This window comes from Kryptolebias marmoratus, linkage group LG15 (assembly GCF_001649575.2).
Source record: "Kryptolebias marmoratus isolate JLee-2015 linkage group LG15, ASM164957v2, whole genome shotgun sequence".
In the NCBI taxonomy this organism is placed as follows: Eukaryota; Metazoa; Chordata; class Actinopteri; order Cyprinodontiformes; family Rivulidae; genus Kryptolebias; species Kryptolebias marmoratus.
The window spans coordinates 15184344-15203200 of record NC_051444.1 but is presented as its reverse complement, the minus strand read 5'-3'; the positions used below and the strand labels follow the sequence as shown (position 1 = coordinate 15203200).

At 37.3% G+C, this 18857-nt stretch overlaps 1 protein-coding gene across 6 annotated transcripts in view; it reads right to left on the bottom strand.

The window, feature by feature from the left end:
- Positions 1-668: 668 nt before the first annotated feature.
- si:dkey-205h23.2 (CUGBP Elav-like family member 6) overlaps positions 669-18857 on the bottom strand; it is a 139490-nt gene continuing 121301 nt past the window's right edge. For 5 of the 6 annotated variants that reach the window (XM_017423614.3, XM_017423618.3, XM_017423620.3 and 2 more), the window contains 3 exons: positions 18207-18350; positions 14115-14264; positions 669-8105 (listed from right to left, as the gene is read on the bottom strand). In XM_017423614.3, coding sequence (XP_017279103.1) covers positions 14137-14264; positions 18207-18350 — 272 coding nt within the window. In that variant the 3' untranslated portion in view covers positions 669-8105; positions 14115-14136. Of the gene's footprint in view, positions 8106-11317; positions 11393-14114; positions 14265-18206; positions 18351-18857 lie in introns of all 6 variants that reach the window. The other variant, XR_001808761.3, reaches the window with a different exon arrangement.

The window sequence follows — 18857 nt, the reverse complement described above, 5'->3', positions numbered from 1 at the left end:
ACAATCGTTTGATGTGATTTTCAACAGTGACAATACTTACATGTTTGTTTTTGTTTTTTGTTTTTGTTTTTCTTTTTTTTGTAAGTTCAACTTAAACTGGTCTGTTTTAAGTGTGCCTCCAAAAAAATCTCTGAAGGACGAGTTAGACCTTCACCTTCACATAAGTAGATTTGGGACATCTCTGGTCCTTGGTGTGAACACAGAAAACATATGAGTAAAGCTAAGTTGTAGGGGCTGCGAGTGAATTGGGATTCAAACAATGTGAGGGAAACCTGTAAGTAATTGTTTGACCACCTGCTTCAGATGATGACCAGCAGCACCCATTGCACCTGATATTGTTTCTTCTCTAAAACCTTCACAAGACAAGAGCTAAATCTCCATTTCCCTTTAATCAATTCACAATTTATTCCCCTCCCTCTTCCAATCTCCCTTCCATTTATTATGCATTATTCGCCCTTTTTAAACTATTCACAACTAACCGTCTTATCTAATTTGGTATTCGGATATGGTTTGCGCTGTTGGCTCAATTAATACAATGACATGTCCTCAGCAATCCAAGTTGCATCAAAGAGACCTACAGCACACATTTGCACATGCCATAATAAATCCATACCTTAAGGAATTATTTTATCAGGCAATGTCAATAAATAACAAAGACAAAGCAGGCATAACCTTCTACAGGACTGTGCTTTATTTTAGTCTAAGCAGAATATAATGAACTAGAGATCTACAGAGTTCAGGATCACTATGGGAAATATCATCCCGAATCAGGGAAACAGACCCCAGCCAACGGTAATTCAAATTACATTTCTGTTTCAAAAAAAAAAAAAGAAAAGACAGAAAACAGCAACTTATTCTTTACAAATCAAATAATAAAAGACATGTCTTTTTTTTTTCTTTCATTGCGAATGTAAATACAGAAATATATAGTGATCAAATAAATTTGAATGACAACAACTTAAAAGTGAAATTAGTGAAGCTGGGACTGGGATGATTTGCAATACAACAATTACCTATGTCTAAATGGGAACACTTTAAAGGTTTTCAATGAATGCTTGATTAAAGCAAACTGCTCAGCTTGCTGAGTTTGTTTACATTTTGGTCCTTGTAACCAATGAAATGAAGGTCAATGACCACATCCATATTTGTGTCAGAATGGGCTTGAGGCAAAAACTGATCTGGCTAAGTGTTGGTTTTAAAGAGCATTTGGCATCCCCAGAATACAGTGTCTGAGCACTGTTCACAGGTAGTGCTGTCAAAGAGAACAGGCTGGGTTTAAGGCAGAATTCTCCACTCACCTTTACAAACCAACTTGACTTGAGTGAAACAATGTCACATGGTCTACTGGTGGCACAGTGTCTTTAGTGGATTGAGTCACATTAGGTAAGAAACTGTGGTTGAAACATCCCTTAAACAGGAGCAGAGAATATAAAACTCCGAGATATGTCGGTGGTGACAAATAACCCTGCAAAAACTAAAGCACATAAAAGACAAAGAGAAGAATGTTACAGGACACCGACCATGGTTAAAATACAAAAACATATGATAGCATCGGTCCCAAAACCAACAGGATAACAAAATTTGATATTTTTGTCGGGTTTTTTTTCTTTTTGTTTGTCTTTTGAGTCATATTGTTTCCACTCAACTAAAGGCCTCAAATAAGATTTTTTTGAACAATGCTGATCTATTTGAACTCAGTTGTGCAATGACCCTTTTTTCACTGAATTCACAGACCAGGTTTTTCAATCATCCTTTTACAGTGCAGTTTGCTAATTCTTGTATTGATTTTACAGCTTTCAGAGAGAGAGAGAAAAATCTCTTTGAACTTGTCCATCCACAGGGGATTTTGCACAGGGATTGTGCAGCCCGAAGGAAAAAAAAAAAGATCAAAGGATATCCGATTAAACCTTGTGACAATGGGTCTACCCAGCTTCAGCCAATAATAACACAACAAAGAGAAAAAATAAAGAACCATCTCCCAACATGAGTTAAAAAAAATCCCATTTTTTTTGAACACCAGTGTGTCACTATACAAGAAATAAAATCATGTTATCTTCTGTTTTTGATAAATTATTTCATAGGTTCCTTTTCTTAGTTTCACTGAAATATATTAACTATTCTTTTTTTCTTTTTTTATGTTTGAACATGATCTAATGTGTGACCTATAAAGAATGTTAAACAGAATTGAAAAATAAGCTATATTATATGTACAGGTATAATGCAGCTGTCAGATTAGGAGAGCAGTGGCAGACTGGGTCAGGCAGGCAGGGGGTTCTGCTGGATTCAACTATGATTTCTTTCTTGTCTGTCCCCTCCTCCAGCCCCAGACTAACCATGTGTGTATAGTTCAACCTTATGTATTAAATGCTTGATTCCAAAGTGGTTTATGTACATGCTAAACAAATTGTTACCTGGAGTTTCATTATGTAAAACCACCTTCTTTAAATGCTGTAAGCCTCAACTTTTACTTCTGAAGACTTTTTTTTTTAATCTGGTGGTAGCTAATGCGCTCATTCTTCTCTTTTCTTTCTCACTGTCAAGCATAAAGTATGCAGACGGATGAACTCCACTGTCACTGCCATATCTGTTCATCAGCTCCAATTGGACTAATCCAATTACCGCACAGGCAATCGTTCTTCTGTCAGAAAAATCATGACATGTCGGTGTACACAGAATCTTAATTAACGGATCACTTTGAGGCCGTGGCTTAGGTTTGACACTAAGTCAGATACTTTCTAAGCCTTGGTCTGATGCTTAGGGGTTGTAGGATGCATGTTCACAGCCCAAACCTAAGGGGCTTAAAAGGACTTAAACTCTCCTAAATCCCTGCACTGCTGTGGATACATTTTATAGTGACATCATTGTCCCACAGAGTTGAGCTTCTCAACACAAGTTGCTATAGAACCTCGCCCTTTTAATATTTTAAAGGCTATTTACATTAGGAATAATAATATTATTTTTTTAAAAAAAGTTTTCACTTTTTCATTTCATTTCTCTAAGCAGTGTTGTTAAATATAGTCGCACACACTTCCAGCCGTACTTTGTGTTGTTTGCTGTTGGTTAGCATCTTCTCTGTCTTGTTACTCTTGAAATTGGATGATGACAGTTTGAGTCAAAACTGTGATTTAGGTGGTTTATCAGCCTTTCTGCCTGATCAGTGTTCTCCATATCAAGACACAATGCCACAGCTCCCACTGCCAACATATTTATGTGCTTGACCTCCTTCAGGATCAGGGGTAAGGCAAAGCTCAACCTCTCCACTAATCATGACATCATAATACCTGATGCCCTGAGTATTGGGAGTGATTTTGTGGAGTTTCAGTTTAGCACACAGCACCGCCACCACCCAGCGCCTCTTTCTACTATTTCCACTATCCCCACTTTTTTTTTCCTGATCAAAATTCCATTTCCAGAGCAAACCCCTTTCTGCGCCAAAATGAGATGACGGAACAGCTCTCTCCCAAAGCAGCTATTAAATGAGAGGCATTAATTTCTTTCCTCCTGTCCAACAGGTTCCTTTAATTATCTCTCCTCTTTCAGTCAATTACATTTCACTTCCTTTCCCTGACAATCATTGCTATTTCAGGGTGAGTGTTATGCACCCAGTGGATTGGATATTCATGCTCTAGCAGTTTTTCACTCTGTCCTGCCATTGGCTACAACCCTCTAAGGATATGTGGTACTCTAAACTACAAGCTGAGTGAGCATAGTGGCAGCTGAAATGGGTATAATATGTGTACACCATTTTAATTTCAGTGTCGCCTCACTAGCTTTTTGTAAATGTTTATTTAAAAAAAAAAAAAGAACTGCTTGAGCGTAAATGTACCTCATATTTCACCACTGAGTGGGAGATTGTACACTATACTCACAATGATTCTTTTTTTTTTCTTTTCTTTCAGGCTAAAACAAAAAATGTTAAGTTGCATTACCTCATGCTAAAATCTGAGAGGCAAATGTCAAATCATAGTTTGGCAACAACTTGGTGAGTGCTTGCTGGGCTGATATTTCTTAGTGCTCATAAAAGTTGGAAAATAGCATGGACTAAAACTACACTGAGGCTAAAAGCAAATTAGGTCACTACTCTTATGACAAAAAGTGAGGTTCTGAAAACAAACATTTTCTTTCTACTTTTTTTTTTTTTTTTTTTAGTTCCAGAGCATGTTACTGCTGACTTTACTTTTAATGTTTCACACCTCAGCATTGCCCTGCCAAGGGTGTAAAGGTAATCAGAGCACCCTTGTTAAAAATGTTTAACTGCTGGTTTCACATTGCCTAATTTAGCCCTGGCATAGCAGGTATGCTACATGAATGCTGCACTATTAGCCAAGCTAGCCAGCAGGAAACTAGGCTGGGCTGGGTTTCACTAGGAACTCAACCTGCTGTTAGTAGAGGGAACAGTACAGCATCCGATATCAGACAGAGAAGTTCAGTGGAGCGTGCATCCAAGATTCATGGATCTGAGTGAATTATAAGAGATTGCTGAGACAAGCATGGGACATTTGATTGTTTGTACTGTACAACATTAGTGTGCCCAGTGAACAGTTCCACTTCAAACTGATAATAAACACAACCTAAAGAACTGACTAACTTCATGCTATTTACAACATTTTGCCAAAATTTTAAATTAAAAATAAAAACAAAGAAATGAGGGCAGGGTTTTAACCTCTATGCGATAAATCTATTAAAAAAAGGTAATTTGACAGCCAATATTTTTAACCTGAAGTGCTGTGCTTCGGAATATTATTTTAGTGTTGAACAAAACTGTGCTTTGGAGCTGTCTTAGCAGGGATTCAATGAAGAAAACGAAAGAAGTGGTTTTGTAAAATAGGCTGACTTCTATAGTTGACTGCTGAGATGCAATTTTGCTGCACATAAAAAGAATTACAATAACACAGGCCTCCCAGCTGCTGCTTCAACAGGCTTGAGCAGTTTCTGTAAAATTGTTGCTTTTTGACCCAGTTATAAGTAACGATTGTGGTGAAGAAACCCAAAATACTTTTTTTTTTTTTTTTTGGTTTTTTCTTTCCTTTTACTTTTTGGCAATGTCAATCTGTTCTGCAATTTTAACACCTCATCATAAGATGGAAGGGTTTGTTCCACATCTACCATCGACTCTTCGGGTAAATTTAGCTGTATTATTGGTGCCAGGTCAGCTGTCAGCAGCCTTGCCAGGGAGAAGGCACAAACATAATTCTCCCTAATCTTCCTTCTGTCATCCATGTGCATGAAGGGGACCATCTCTGCCGTCATTTGGTCCAAGTGATTATCCCAGTGATTTTTCACTTGGTTGCTGCTAATGTATAGAGGCTGATGATTACAGTGTGATTAGGGAAGGTGAAATAGCATGTCTAATATGGTGCTGGAGATAATTGAAGGGTAGTGAGAATGGGCATTAGCCATGTTCAGAAATCCTGTTCTGGGGGGGCTATAGTGAGCAGTTGTGTTGTGGTTTGGAAAAAGCAAGAACAGCAAAAGTGAGGCAGTACAAGGCATGGTGATATCGTAGCCTGGAATAAATACCTTCAGCTTATTTAGATGACAAAGGCAGTGTAATACAAATAAAGAAATAAATGAAACAAAATTACTGACACATTTGATCAGTCCATTCCTCTACAATTTGAAACAAGTCTGGTCTGCATTTTTTTAAGAACTAGAGGGAGGTCTTGGCAAGAAGAAGTGGATTCTCAGTAGTAAATATAATCTAATAAGACAAGGGTCTTAAGAACTTAAGCTTAGTCTCAAACAACCCTTAAATATGGTTCTTCTATAACATACAGTGCAAATTCACAATGTTTATCACCAGCGGCTTGATTGCAGCTTCTAAATTTCTCAGTCAAATTATTCTGCAACAACCTAGAAGCATAATTTGAAATGATCTCAATGTGATAAGTTGTTGACCTTTTCCTCCTCCTCTCCCTCCTTCTTGCCTTGCCCTGCCTCTTAATGTCAGCTGTCAGAGCTCAGAGAGTTGGATGTGAACTGGTATTCTGCAGAGAAAATTGGGAAGTGCTCATAGTAACTGAAAACACCTATGTTCCTCCCTGAAGAATGACTCCAAACATATTGATCTCATTTTTACAGAGGAGTCTACATGCACAGCTTTAAAACAGTCAAAATAAAGGCTACGGGATTTTAAATCAAGACATGACAGCACTGGAGTGCTTTGCTCTGTCAGTGTCAGAAAAGCTACAGGCCAGCTGAATGATGGGTACGAGTGGCTGTTAGATTTAATGTAGATCTTGCCTGTTTTAGCAGTAGCTTTTTTCCCATCAGCTCTGATGAAAAAAGCAGGTCAGTGAACATGTTTACAGTGGAATTCATATATTTGCAGGGCTGAATGAGCTCTAAAAGCCTAAGCTCCCTTGCCATCAAAGCAGTACATTTAATTTATCTTCAGAGGGATGTTCATTTTTATATGCCAAGAGATTAAATTAATTTTTTTCTCAGTCTAGAGTTTTGGAGCACCTTCAGTGGACATACACAACCTTGGCATGTTGTTCACAGGCATTCTGTTTCCCAATGACTGGGACTGGCCAATTCATTACTAAACTCAGTTCATTCTGCTGGCAGTTTCAGTAGCTGTCGCCTTACTCCTCATCTCTTGCTTTTTCACTTTTCCTCTCGTGGTCATTCATTTTTCTTCTAACCATTTTTGTTTAGGAACTTGTGGCTTCATAGTTTACACTTCTGATGCAATACAAAAAGTCAAGGAAAAAAAAAAGAGATACCACATGTCCATTTTGCTTGGTCTTTACAGTGGATTGTCGCTTGAACACAAAGGCTAGCGAGAAGCCTTAAACATCTGCACCCTGTCCAGCACAGACATCGATAGGTTCAGACTCCTTTTTTTTTTATCTCTCTCGCTCTTGTTTTCCACATTTGCCCATCAGAGCAGTCTTTTTTTTATAGCTGTCAGAGAGTGCAGAGTCTTGTACATCATGATGAGTGAGATATCCAGTGGCTGATACCTTAACATCCAAGAGAGAATTCTCTTCCTTTTCATAGGCGTGGATGAGTGTTTCGTTACTTTCTCTTTTACCCTCTTTTCATGGCATCTTATTTTTTTTCTTTTTAAACAACAGCAAACCTTTGCAAAGGTACAATGTTCTTTTTTTGTTTGTTTTGATTTTTTTTTTTTTTAATCCTTTAGACTATGTCACTATTCTAATACTGGGTGCTAAATCAGCATCCAGAGCAAAAGATTTGCCCCTATTCTATGATTCCATTTTTATACATTATTTCCATTTTCTTTTACTTACAGTAGGCCACTGGAAATTGATTTAATGCTTTTTTTTACTATGAGTAAATTGTAATACTTGCAGCTACAAGGTATGAGTTTTTAAATATATATATTTATATATTTATATATTTATAATTTTTTAAAAAGCGTTTAGTCCTTTGGTCCCTATTTCCTAAGGAATGATGCATGTAAATTATCCTGGATTCCTCTCTCTTCTCCTCTTCTTCTTCTTGTTTTCCTCTTCGATCCAGAGCTTGCCCTGTCACAGAGCACAACACCTGTGTAGGCACAAAAACCAAAATGGCAGCAGGCTGGTGTGTGTGTTTGTGTATATTTGTGTGTGTGCGCACACACGCATGAGTTTGCTTCAGTACTTGTGTTGGCATTTGCACGTATTTATACATGTACAAAGTTTTTTTTTTGTTTGTTTGTTTTTTTCATTTGTTAAGTGTAGCTTCCTTTAATAGTTGTATGTTTGGTTTATTTTCACTTGTTTTTTTCATGTGAGTTTATCTGTATTCTGTGTCAGTATGCATGCTTTGAGCATAATGAGTCTATAAAGTGTTTTTTTTTATCATGTCTAAAAAACAGCAGCAAAAAGTTGGTCTCTGCAAAAAATCTTCTTCCACAGACGCCAAAGCAAAACAGGGAAAAAAGAGGCCTTTGCGAAGAAAGAAGAAAAAAAAAAAAAAAGAAAATTTTACCAATAAAAAACAACTCTGGGATCCTTCTTTCAGTCACCCAATCTTTCAGCGGCTTTTCCAGGAGGATCAAGGGACCACCCTTCCTTCATGATATGTAGCAGAACAAGGAGTCTTTGTACTTTTACTGCACTTGTGGAAATAAGGTGTTGTGGCCCTTCATCCTGTGACACAGAGAGAGGAAAAGAGAAAAAGACAGGGGAGAGAATAAGGTGAGTGGATTCAGGGAAGGCTGCGGCAAACATGCTCCGGGTTGCTGGCTCCTGGTTATCACACAGACTGACAGGCACAGCCAACAGCGTGAGGAACAGACGGGGAGGAAAGGAAAGAAAAAAAAGAAACATAGTGTGTCAATCACAGCCAGAAATAAGTGGGCTAGAGGTGGGGTGGGAGATTTGTGTTTAAACCATATGGAACAGACATCTACACTGTGACAGCACTAATCCAGGGAAGGCCTAATTTAAACTGACTGCATCTTCCAGGATGAAAAAAAAGACTGCCTGGGATGTTGCTGTTACTCCTCATTTCTGTTAATCCGCTACAAACAAACTACAAAAGACCAAGAGGAATACAAGAAGAAAACAAGAGTGTTCAAAAAAGTTAAATTGATGTTATAATTAGAGTGACAGAAAACTGATGGCTATAGCGGGGAAAAAAGTACAACAAATACCCTCTAATTTGGAACTCAGCATCTTCTTTACCTTTGTATTGACTCAATATCTGGCACCATTACTTAATGTGTTTGACCGTGCCATCAAGCTTTAGATAAAAAAGATCCTGTTTACAGCCTATCAGGACTAATAAGTTGTGAGCTGTGATGTGTGTGAAGAAAGGCTGGAAAATCACACTAAATCACCCTTTGGGAATGAACATGAAAGGCTCTGACTTTGTGACGGGGACGTTTACCTGGGTGCTCTTTGTTCTACCTTTCCATTTCTGTAAATGAGCTTGTTAACATTTCATAATAGATCTGCTTTTTACACGGAGCCTTGATTTGGACCTATTTTTTATGTGTGACAAAAGCCTGGCCAGCCATTAGAGCTATATCACACTAACAGGCCCAATTACAGATGCATTCTTTTGCCACAAGCATTTCTCCCTATACATGTTTCACAAACGAAACACACAGTGGCTTTAAAAGTGATTTTTGTTTTCTTCCTCCAACTAAACAGCTTTCGTGAAAATAACACATCTATTTCACCCACCAAGTGTTGCCCCACAAGCTAGCATTAGGACCAGTACCCAGCTACTTTCTCAGATAGCATCTTAAAATATTTGCACTAATTAAGAAACATAGTTGAGGAAAAAAACTTATTTCTTGTTGTTTCCCTTAGAAAAGAAAACAATGGAGGGTGAGTTTCCTGCTGTGCAAGACAAGTTTTATGAAAACTTTAACTCCTATCAGGGCTGCCCTTGGAGGTTATCAGCAAACTGACATGCAAAGAAAGGACCTTTTTGATATGAATTTGTCGGCAGGTATTTTTTTTTTTCACAAATCAAGCAGCTTGGTGACATATAAACAGCAAAAACTAATTTCTCCTCCAACTAAAAGTACATAAAAAATGTCATGTTTATAGATGTCTGTATGTACATTGTGATTTGTGAACAGATTTGGGGCCTGTGGGTCTGTGGCTCTGCTCCAGCTCTTCTGTTGTGATTGTTTGCATCCTCGTAAATAAATAAACAAATGAGAAATGATTCTCATGTTAGACAAACCAAACAATCCTGCAGAAGTATTCCCTGTGCAGATGAAATCCACAGAAAAATGGCATGTCAACATTTGCCTGAGCAGTCTGTGCACGTTGGGGAATTAATTGGCTCAACAAACAAAAAGTCATGGTGGCTACTCTGCAGCTAAACGGCTATAAGTTGGTGAAAAATAGGACCTTTTTGCAAAAATGAAAACTTAAAAGAAAAAGTCTAGATCTTTTGAAGAAGGGTCCTGAGGAAAAGTCATGAGAAGTAAGCATTGTACCTGTTGTAGATGACTCTTTGAAAAACGATAATTTAAAAAAACCCCCACCTAATTCTGACCAGATTGATGAGCTAATACCCAATCCAAAGTGGGTTAATGTCATCTTAAATTAAATATTGTTTTGAAAATTGTACAGGCATTCATGGAAATGTTATTTTATAAACCCCTTACAGTGTGCAGTGCACAGGACGTGCTACAGCTTGAAGCTTCTGTCTCTATTTGTATTTGCAAATAACCATAGAATCCTATGTAAATAATTCTGCTATGTAAAATTGATGGTTTGTGATATAGCATTTTCATGGATTGCTATGAGACTGAGATTTATTGTTTTTAGTTTGCAGTTGTTTAAAGGTGGCAGAAATCCACTTCGGTCTTGGCCCCTGCTTGGACAAGCTGTTGCTTTGCCGTTCCGATGAACATAAATAAAGATAAATGAAGCAACTTCTTTAACTTACATCGCTCAAAATTGAGGTGAAAATGTCAATTTTGGGGAGAGCTGCCATGTTGTATTTTTGGAGCCAGATTCTGTACACTATGGACAGGGAGCTGTACCATTTATACACAGAAGTCACACCCTTCCAACTTGCTAACAGGCTGTACCACTGTCAGTCACAGTCACATTGAAACTAAACATGTCTCATAAAATGCATTGTTGAACAGACATTATACATACATCAACAAGGTAAGACCTATGTGAATCAACAAAAATGAACATCAGAAAAAAACATCTGAAGTTTACTTTTTTCATTTTTTGTCAGTAAATTGTCCCATTTCCTTATATGGAGAAGCAGGACTTCAAAAAAATTGTGGCTTCAACTTCTGGCTTCTGGTTCTGTGCCTAGATATGGTCATTTAGCTTAAAAATAAATGTAATTTCTCCAAACTGAGATCACTGAAAGAGTTGTCTACAAAAAGTAGAATATTAATTGTTCATAACCTTTCCACAGAACCCCACTTTATAATAATTGAACTATAGCTTTAATTAGAAAATTAAGAAAAAAAAAACTAGTTTGTTGAAGAACAACACTGTTGATGTGAATGTAAAGAAGTAGAGAGATAGAAAATACAGTACATTCATACACACAAACCCCACAAGAAATGTAAAACATCACAAGGGCACACAATACAATGGCACAAAGGATTAAAGGCCACTTCCAGTTATAATTCACCAACCAGTCAGCACGTCATTTACAGGTACCAGCCAAGAAAGGCATTGATTACTGCACTCCACAGACTGCCAATATACAATATACAGTATATATATAAGATATATATAAAAGGAGGGCAGAATATAAAGAGAAAGAGTTTAGAGATATAAATAAACGCCACGTCATGCAACGCAGTCACAGTCCCACCACATGACGTCATCCAAAAGAAAATGACACCATGGGTTCAACTTACAGCTGTGGGAACTTGGCCCCATGACAGGTGTAGGGGGAGGAGTGAGTGGCTATAGCAGAGAAAGGCCACCTCACACTGTGATTGGCCGTGTCAGGTTGCCAGGTTGGTGGGGGTGGGAAAAAAAAAAAAGAAAGAAACAGTGGGATTTTCTTTTCCTGAAGTTAGAATTCAAAGCACCTGTTCCATTTTTGTGCTCCACACTCTCACTTTTTCTGCCTGACAAATCAAATGAGGTCATTATGGTTATTACCATAAAACTGAAAAAAGACAGTGAAAACAGAAGTAATAGAACAAATGATATTCAGCACAGTAAAGAAAAAGGCCTTTTTGTGCCTCAGCGTGGTGGTAAAATATTCTCTGGCTGACAACATTTGCAGGTTAAAAGGTTGAATTGATGTTTTTTATATTCACAAAGATAACCCTTATGGCAGAAATGCATATTTCACAAACGTGTCCTGTCTTCAGTAATTGGATTTGCCTTGCATTGTTTGCTATGAGGGTGGCTGTACAGTGAGTGCTTCAGCATTTTTTTGCATTAAGTTTATCTTTAAGACACAGAATGCAATTTTAGAGTAGCGGGGCTCCTGAGACCTGAAGAAGAGAATCCTGTCTGATTGTGTTTTTAATTCAACTTCCAGGCAACATTGTCAGGGTTAAAAAAAAGAAAAAAAAGAAAAATACAGCTGCTTCTAAACTTATCTACATATTGAAGCTTTTACTTATAGGAAACAGAAAAGAAAATAATCACAGAAGTTTCATCAAAGTTTCTCTCCATAACTAATAAATAAAAACTTTGGAAAAGGAAGAGTTGAACTTTGTGTATTGCAGCAACAACCTCTAACAGAATAAGGAAATGAAAGGCAAAAAAAAATAGCTTCTTTTTTTTTTCGTAATACATTTAGTTTGTAAAAGGTCATGTTTGATTTTAAGGATTTTTAAAACTTCAACTGTGGCAAAGAGCTGACCTCAAAGGCTCCAGTGTGTTTTTCTTTAATGTTTTCATTGAATTGGACTTGTTTGCGCTGTATTGGTTTTCTTTACTAAACATCAGAAATGGTGTAATAACAGAAGGAAAACAGAGATGGATTGAATTGGACCTGAGATGAAGGAGGACACGGAAACACACACACACCCCCACCCACACACCACACCACACACACACACCCACACACTCATCCTGGTTAAGTGATGAAATGTTATTTGAGGAAATGTGTTTACTTGGGGGCTTTTAAAGTACATCTCAATGACTACCCTGTCATTCAATGATGTGGCAGGATGTTTTCCATTTGTCCCTTGTTATTGCGATAAATCAAATTCACCCTGCCCTCTTCTTTCTTCTTCTTGTGTCAGCTTTGAAAGCTTCTCCTCAATTAGCAGGACGCAGCCCTATTCAAACGCTATCAGAGAACTGGTGGAAACAGCATCTATCATTTGTATTGCATATGCCATCCTGTGGCTTTTAAAGAGTCAAATCTAAAACAAGCAAATGGGATTAACGTGTGTTTATTTATGGAGGCAGAGAATCCAGGCTTATGTTATTGCAGTGAAAAGTTGTCCTGCCAGTTGGGTTTAGAGAGCATGCATCTATATTATTTTTTGCACTGGCAGCTGTGGTTTGTAAACAGATGGGCGATGATTATTTGAATCATTTGTGACACTGTGAAATTAGTCTGTTGAGGGATGGTGCTGCTAAAAGCAAGCCACATTTTTGTTGTTAGATATAAAAGCTCAGAAATGTAATGGTAAAAATAGGAATTAATTAAGTTGTCTGGTGGCAAATGCACCATGGTATTGCCCCAGAAAGGATAAGCCACATGTTTGATTTCAGGATGTTTGCCCAACCTACATATATTGAGTTTGGTTTTGTTAAATTATTTATTCTTACATGAACAGTTTAAAAAAAGGTAATTGTTTAAACTTTGTTTTGAATTTGTCATACCTTGTATTTTCAACCTTGTTTACAGTCGAATAAAATATACAAAAAGATAAAATTAACATTTGTTTAGTATATGTACATTTAAGATTTATAAATATAATTATTTGCATTGTTTAATGTATAATTGGTCATTGTCTAATTCAAACAAAAGGAGACTAAAGAAGTCGCAATAATAAACATGCCTCACATTACTATGTAATGAAAATTCATGATTTCAAACATCCTATTCATACTCACCACGGTCACTGGAGGTCTAAATTTACTCCTTGCTGCTTTTCATCTCCACATTGATTTTCCCCATGAGTCAAGGTGCAGCACAAATACGGCTCAAGTGGTTGACAGAAATGTAACGCAGAGCTACTTTAGGAAGGAAATTTCTGCTATTTGGGGTGGGAACTTTAAGCTAAACACTTTGGATCAATTGCCACCATTACACTCAGCAGAGAGCTGACTACACACAGCTGAGGATTGGCCTGGAGCTTTCTGCAGGTACAAATTAGATTTGACAAACCAAAGAAGGAACATGTTTCTGTGGAGCAGGGCAACCTGACAAAGATCTCTAAAATCTGTGAAAGGAGGCTTGTGGAATTTAAAAGTTCTGGCAGGTATTTATTATAAAGTCAATTTGAAATTATTAAATTTTATGGCTTTTCTGAGCACATGGTGGCAAAGTCTCAGTTATCAGAAATCTCAGTTATACAGTTTTCTTACGCCTGACCACATTTGACACTAAACTATTGCAAGCATTTGTTTACTTTGGCAAGTACATTCCAACAAAGTATTCAGGAAACATACACTTTGCCAGAGAAGTGAGAGGTTTTCAAAATGCCACAGTGAGTTACTGCACGAGTGTTACTGTACCTGGGTATAGACAGCAGACAAGTTAGTAAGGTCGGTTGGCATCCTTTGGCCGCTTTAGCTGCACCTTCAGCCTCTTCATGCCTATCTGAAAGCCGTTCATGGCCTGGATGGCGGCTTGAGCGCTGGACGGATTATCAAAACTCACGAAGCCTGAGACAAGGCCACAGAGCAGGATAGAGATGAAACATGAAGGGAGATGAGAAACAGAGAGGAGAAGAAAGAAAGCAAGAGACAGGTGAGATGAAGGAAGACTGTGAAACCCCCTTTGTACTCTCATCAACGACACAACAAAAGGTCTTTGTTTTCTCTTTTCAGGAGATTAATTGAAAATGTTTGAATTAAAAAGATTGCATAAAATATCACAAAGACTAATAACAAAGATACTAAAATCAAATGAAGAAGAGGTATTTGTAACCAGGAATTTCACTTGAGCAGAAAAACACACACACACACACACACACACACACATAAAAAGGTGTTCAGAGATAAGAGTAAGAAATAAGAAAAGCTGAATCTCATGTGGCTTGTGGATCTGTAGACCAAAGCAGGGCGTGTAAATGTTACATGAGTGTTTGAGCCATACAAGAACAGCAGTGCCCTGGATGCATGCGGATGTGTGTTTTCATTTTATGTGTGTGACTGAGCATGTATCTAAGTAAAGAGCAGAGGGCATGAGGTCGTGATGAGATGCTAGGAGCGAGGTGTGCAGGACGGAGGTGCCTGCCGCTCTGAGTTATCACTTAGGTGTCGAGGCAGCATGAGCCCACAGCTTCCCCCGCTGGGACTCCTTGCCTGGTCTTATCAGACACCTCCGTGATTGACGGCCAGAATTTTCCGCCTGCCAGCTGATTTGATCACACTGCTATGGGTCCAATTTAATTTGGGGGGAGAGGGCAGGCTTTTGTCAGTGTAGGTGAGATAAGGCTGCTGCTTTTACAAACCCTTTAAACAAACTGAGCTGGGAAGGGCGTGTCAGTTGGTAGTGATCCCAATCCTAAACACACACACAGAAACACGCACACTTTTCCTGGCTTTAATGAATGTCCAAACCTCACATTTACATCCAGATGTAAAAAAAAAAAAAAAGCAATAGAACTCTGGAGGTCAACAGACAGAAGAGTACAAAGTACATAAAACTTTTAAATTCAAGCACACTAGAGTTTTGATACTATATTTTTGTTTTCCTTTTTTTTTATCAGTATGTGCACCTTTCTTTATGAACATGCAAAGGATGCAAAGTTCATGCCAAAGGTAACTGTGACATTAATAATTTAGAAGTTAACGTTTGGTCTTTGTGGCATTGTTTCCACATCAACATGAAAATGTGTTGTTTTTCAGCTGTCCCAAAGTTGTTTGTCTGGAAAGCGAACAAAAGCAACGTGAAATACCACCAACATGGGTGTTGTAAATGGTCTGCAACAATGTTCAGATGGATCATTGGGACTTATGTGTTAAATTAATGTTTAAACCCAAGGATCCCACAGTGAACTTTGCCTTTTAACTTAGCATAGCAAAAGACAAAACAAAACAAACAAAAAAAATCATATAAAAACCATTAAACATATAAAAATCAAGACTAATTGTCCCTCCAAATTTAAATGAAAATGTTGGTCCTGCATATGAGTGTACGCTGGAACAGCAGAATCTTATTTATGATGGATGGATGGATGCATAGATAGATAGATAGATAGATAGATAGATAGATAGATAGATAGATAGATAGATAGATAGATAGATAGATAGATAGATAGATAGATAGATAGATAGATAGATAGATAGATAGATAGATAGATAGATAGATAGATAGATAGATAGATAGATAGATAGATAGATAGGGTTTTTTGCTTTTTATTTTTCTGATCAATTGACTTATAAAAGGAGATTGTTCAGTTAAAAAAATAAATAATGTTTATAAAGATAACTAACTCATTTTTTAAATAAAAGGGTTAGTGTACATTAATGAACATTTAAGCAAGTTAAAATGCAAAACTACACAAATTCCAGATGCATGACAGATTTTAGAAACTAGATAATTACTTTGTAACTTGTATCAGTTGTAATTTGCTGTCATCTTTTTTTTTTCATTTATGATAATATTTTTGGCTGAAACGTTTTGTAAATCATTTGTTACATAACAAACCATGACACATGCTCTTATCTCACTTTTCCAGTAAATGTGCTCAACTGCATTTAGATCTGTCTGAGTTGAAGTCACGCATATATCCTACTTTGTAGGAAGACATTTTTGTTAAAATAATTGTCTGAATGCTTCTCCAGTGACTCTCTTTTAATTGTATTCAAACTCTTACATTTTCCTAAAACACCCAATTTTTGACAGTAATGTCAGATTATCTCTTTACACAATTGTTAAAGGTATTTCAGTTTTATTACAGAGAAATGAAAACTTCCATTTATAAATATTTAGAATAAAGCTTATAAAACTTACATGCAGCTTGTAGGACTGACAAGCAATTTACCTAGAAGGCAATCTCTGTCAATGCATACATAGACATGTTAATAATTCTTCTTTCCAATACAGAAAAAAGAGCTTTGAAAAATTCTCATTTAACAAAATAATTGTCACTGACTTGTACACCGGTATAAAAAGCATTTTTTAGCATTCGTTAACCCATCTTAAACACACATTTTTAAAACAAAGTGCTCCAAGTTGATTAAAACTTTCAGAATTTTTCCTAAATGTACTGTTTTCTTTTGTATTTTTTATGTAGTACAAAAGAGATGTGAGGCATCTGTTAAAAGGTAATATACATTAGTAGAAAAAACGAAACAAAGAAGAGCTGTTTGACTTGATATTTTTTGGTTAACATCTTAATCATGCTTCATAGTGAGACTGATGAGGTCAATGGCTCTATGGCCTTCCCCCGCATGTTGACTGACAGATAATGTAAGTGAGAGGCATATGTTCAGAAAAGAACACACACAGTGAATGAGACAGACAGTCTGGAGACGGACAGATGAAAAAGGTGATGAAGAAGAGAGAGAGCCTTGCAGATATGCCACGATGAAGAGAAAGTGAAAGAAAGCCAATGATGGGAGTCTTTCTCTCTCTGTGTTGGTCCCCTGGGTGCTGCTGTCCAACTGAATCAACAGCGAGGCTCACACCAGTCTATTATTATCTCTTTAAGCCCATGGATTCCACCTGCGCCCCCTCCACCCCGATGAACTGGTCCAGTGTGTGGTAGAAGAAATGAGAGGAGAGGAGGAACGGTGAGATGCTGCAGGGTTAACAGGTAGAGGTTTGGTAAGGAGTTTGGGAAAACTATTTTCTCTTGGGCAAATGGGCATGGTAGAAAAATAAAATGTACACTTGCTGTCTTACAAAATGTACAACAGAAATTAGGATAAAATAAATATGTCTAAGGTTATCAGAGCACATTTATTGTGATGTCACATTTTCTCTGGATACAAAAGAAAGATATGCATCCACTGCAATGTCACACTTACGTCTGTGGACTTTTCTTTTACACTTTTAACAATTTCTCATTTACAAATACCTTTTTTTTTCTTTTTTTTACTGTCTAAAGTAAAATTTTGTGAACTTAAATAGAACTCCAAATGAAAGTACTGACTGTGCTCTGGGTAACTCACCTTCTACCTACTGTAAAGCTACTTTACACGTAATGATGCAGGACTTTGTCATAATCCGAAGTAGAAACCAAAATCTTCTTTAAACTCAAGCATTTTGACATGGAGGTCTGCAGGGATTGTCACGCTTTTTTGAGCCAGCCCCAATTTCACACTCAAGGAATGTTAATTTTTGGAATTTGGCTTGATTTATCAGCCTCAAAGGTTGCCACTTGCTTTCCCCCTTATGTGATGAAACCAGGGAGCGTTGCACCTTAATTTCCCTCCTCACCCACCTTGTGCAGTGGCATGTAACGCCACTTTGAAAATGTTAATTGCATCTTGATTAGGACAGACAGTTGGAATAAAAGCAAAGGCAAACACTAATTGCAGAGAGCAACAAGTGTCAAAAGAAGAGTACTGAACATAGTCGAGATGTATTTTTTTTTTTCTTTTTCTTTTATTTATTTCTCTTGTTCTTCTCATTCTTACAAATAGTTGACTCACCAAAACATTTGCTCTGATTGGTCGCTCGGTCCACAAAGACTTTGGCAGAGATGACGTTGCCAAAAGGTAGGAACATTTGCATGAGCTCAGCGTCTCCAAACTCCTGGGGCAGGTGATAAATAAACAGGTTGCAACCTTCTGGCCCTGGTGATGAGAGAAAAACAACAGGAGAGTTTTGTGGGAACATAAACAGGAAATGCCCAGTGAGAAATGAAGAGATGGGTGAAGAAGTAACCTTACACCAATTTTTTTATAAAAAGAAGAAAAAAAAATATTAATAGAGAAATTGTTAAATCTGATACAAAGCTTAATGTTTCTGTCTTGTTTGTTCCATGTAAATCCTTAACTTATATCACACATAAAACTGTTACAGCTATAAAAAGAGGGATCACTTCACCAAGTCATACTACACAACTACATTTGACCCTTTTATTAGAAAAATATGCTAGGAAAAGCAACATATACAAAACTAGAGCAAAAAAGAAGTTCGAAAAACTGCCTGATAAAAAAGCGAGGTTGATTGAAAGAGATAGAATGAGACGGTTATTGGGGAAGTGAAGCACTGAGACAAGGAGAAACAGAGAAAGAAGGCAGAGCACGCATTAAGACATAAGCCAAGTTTTTGCTCCAATTACTGTGTGACAGTGGGAC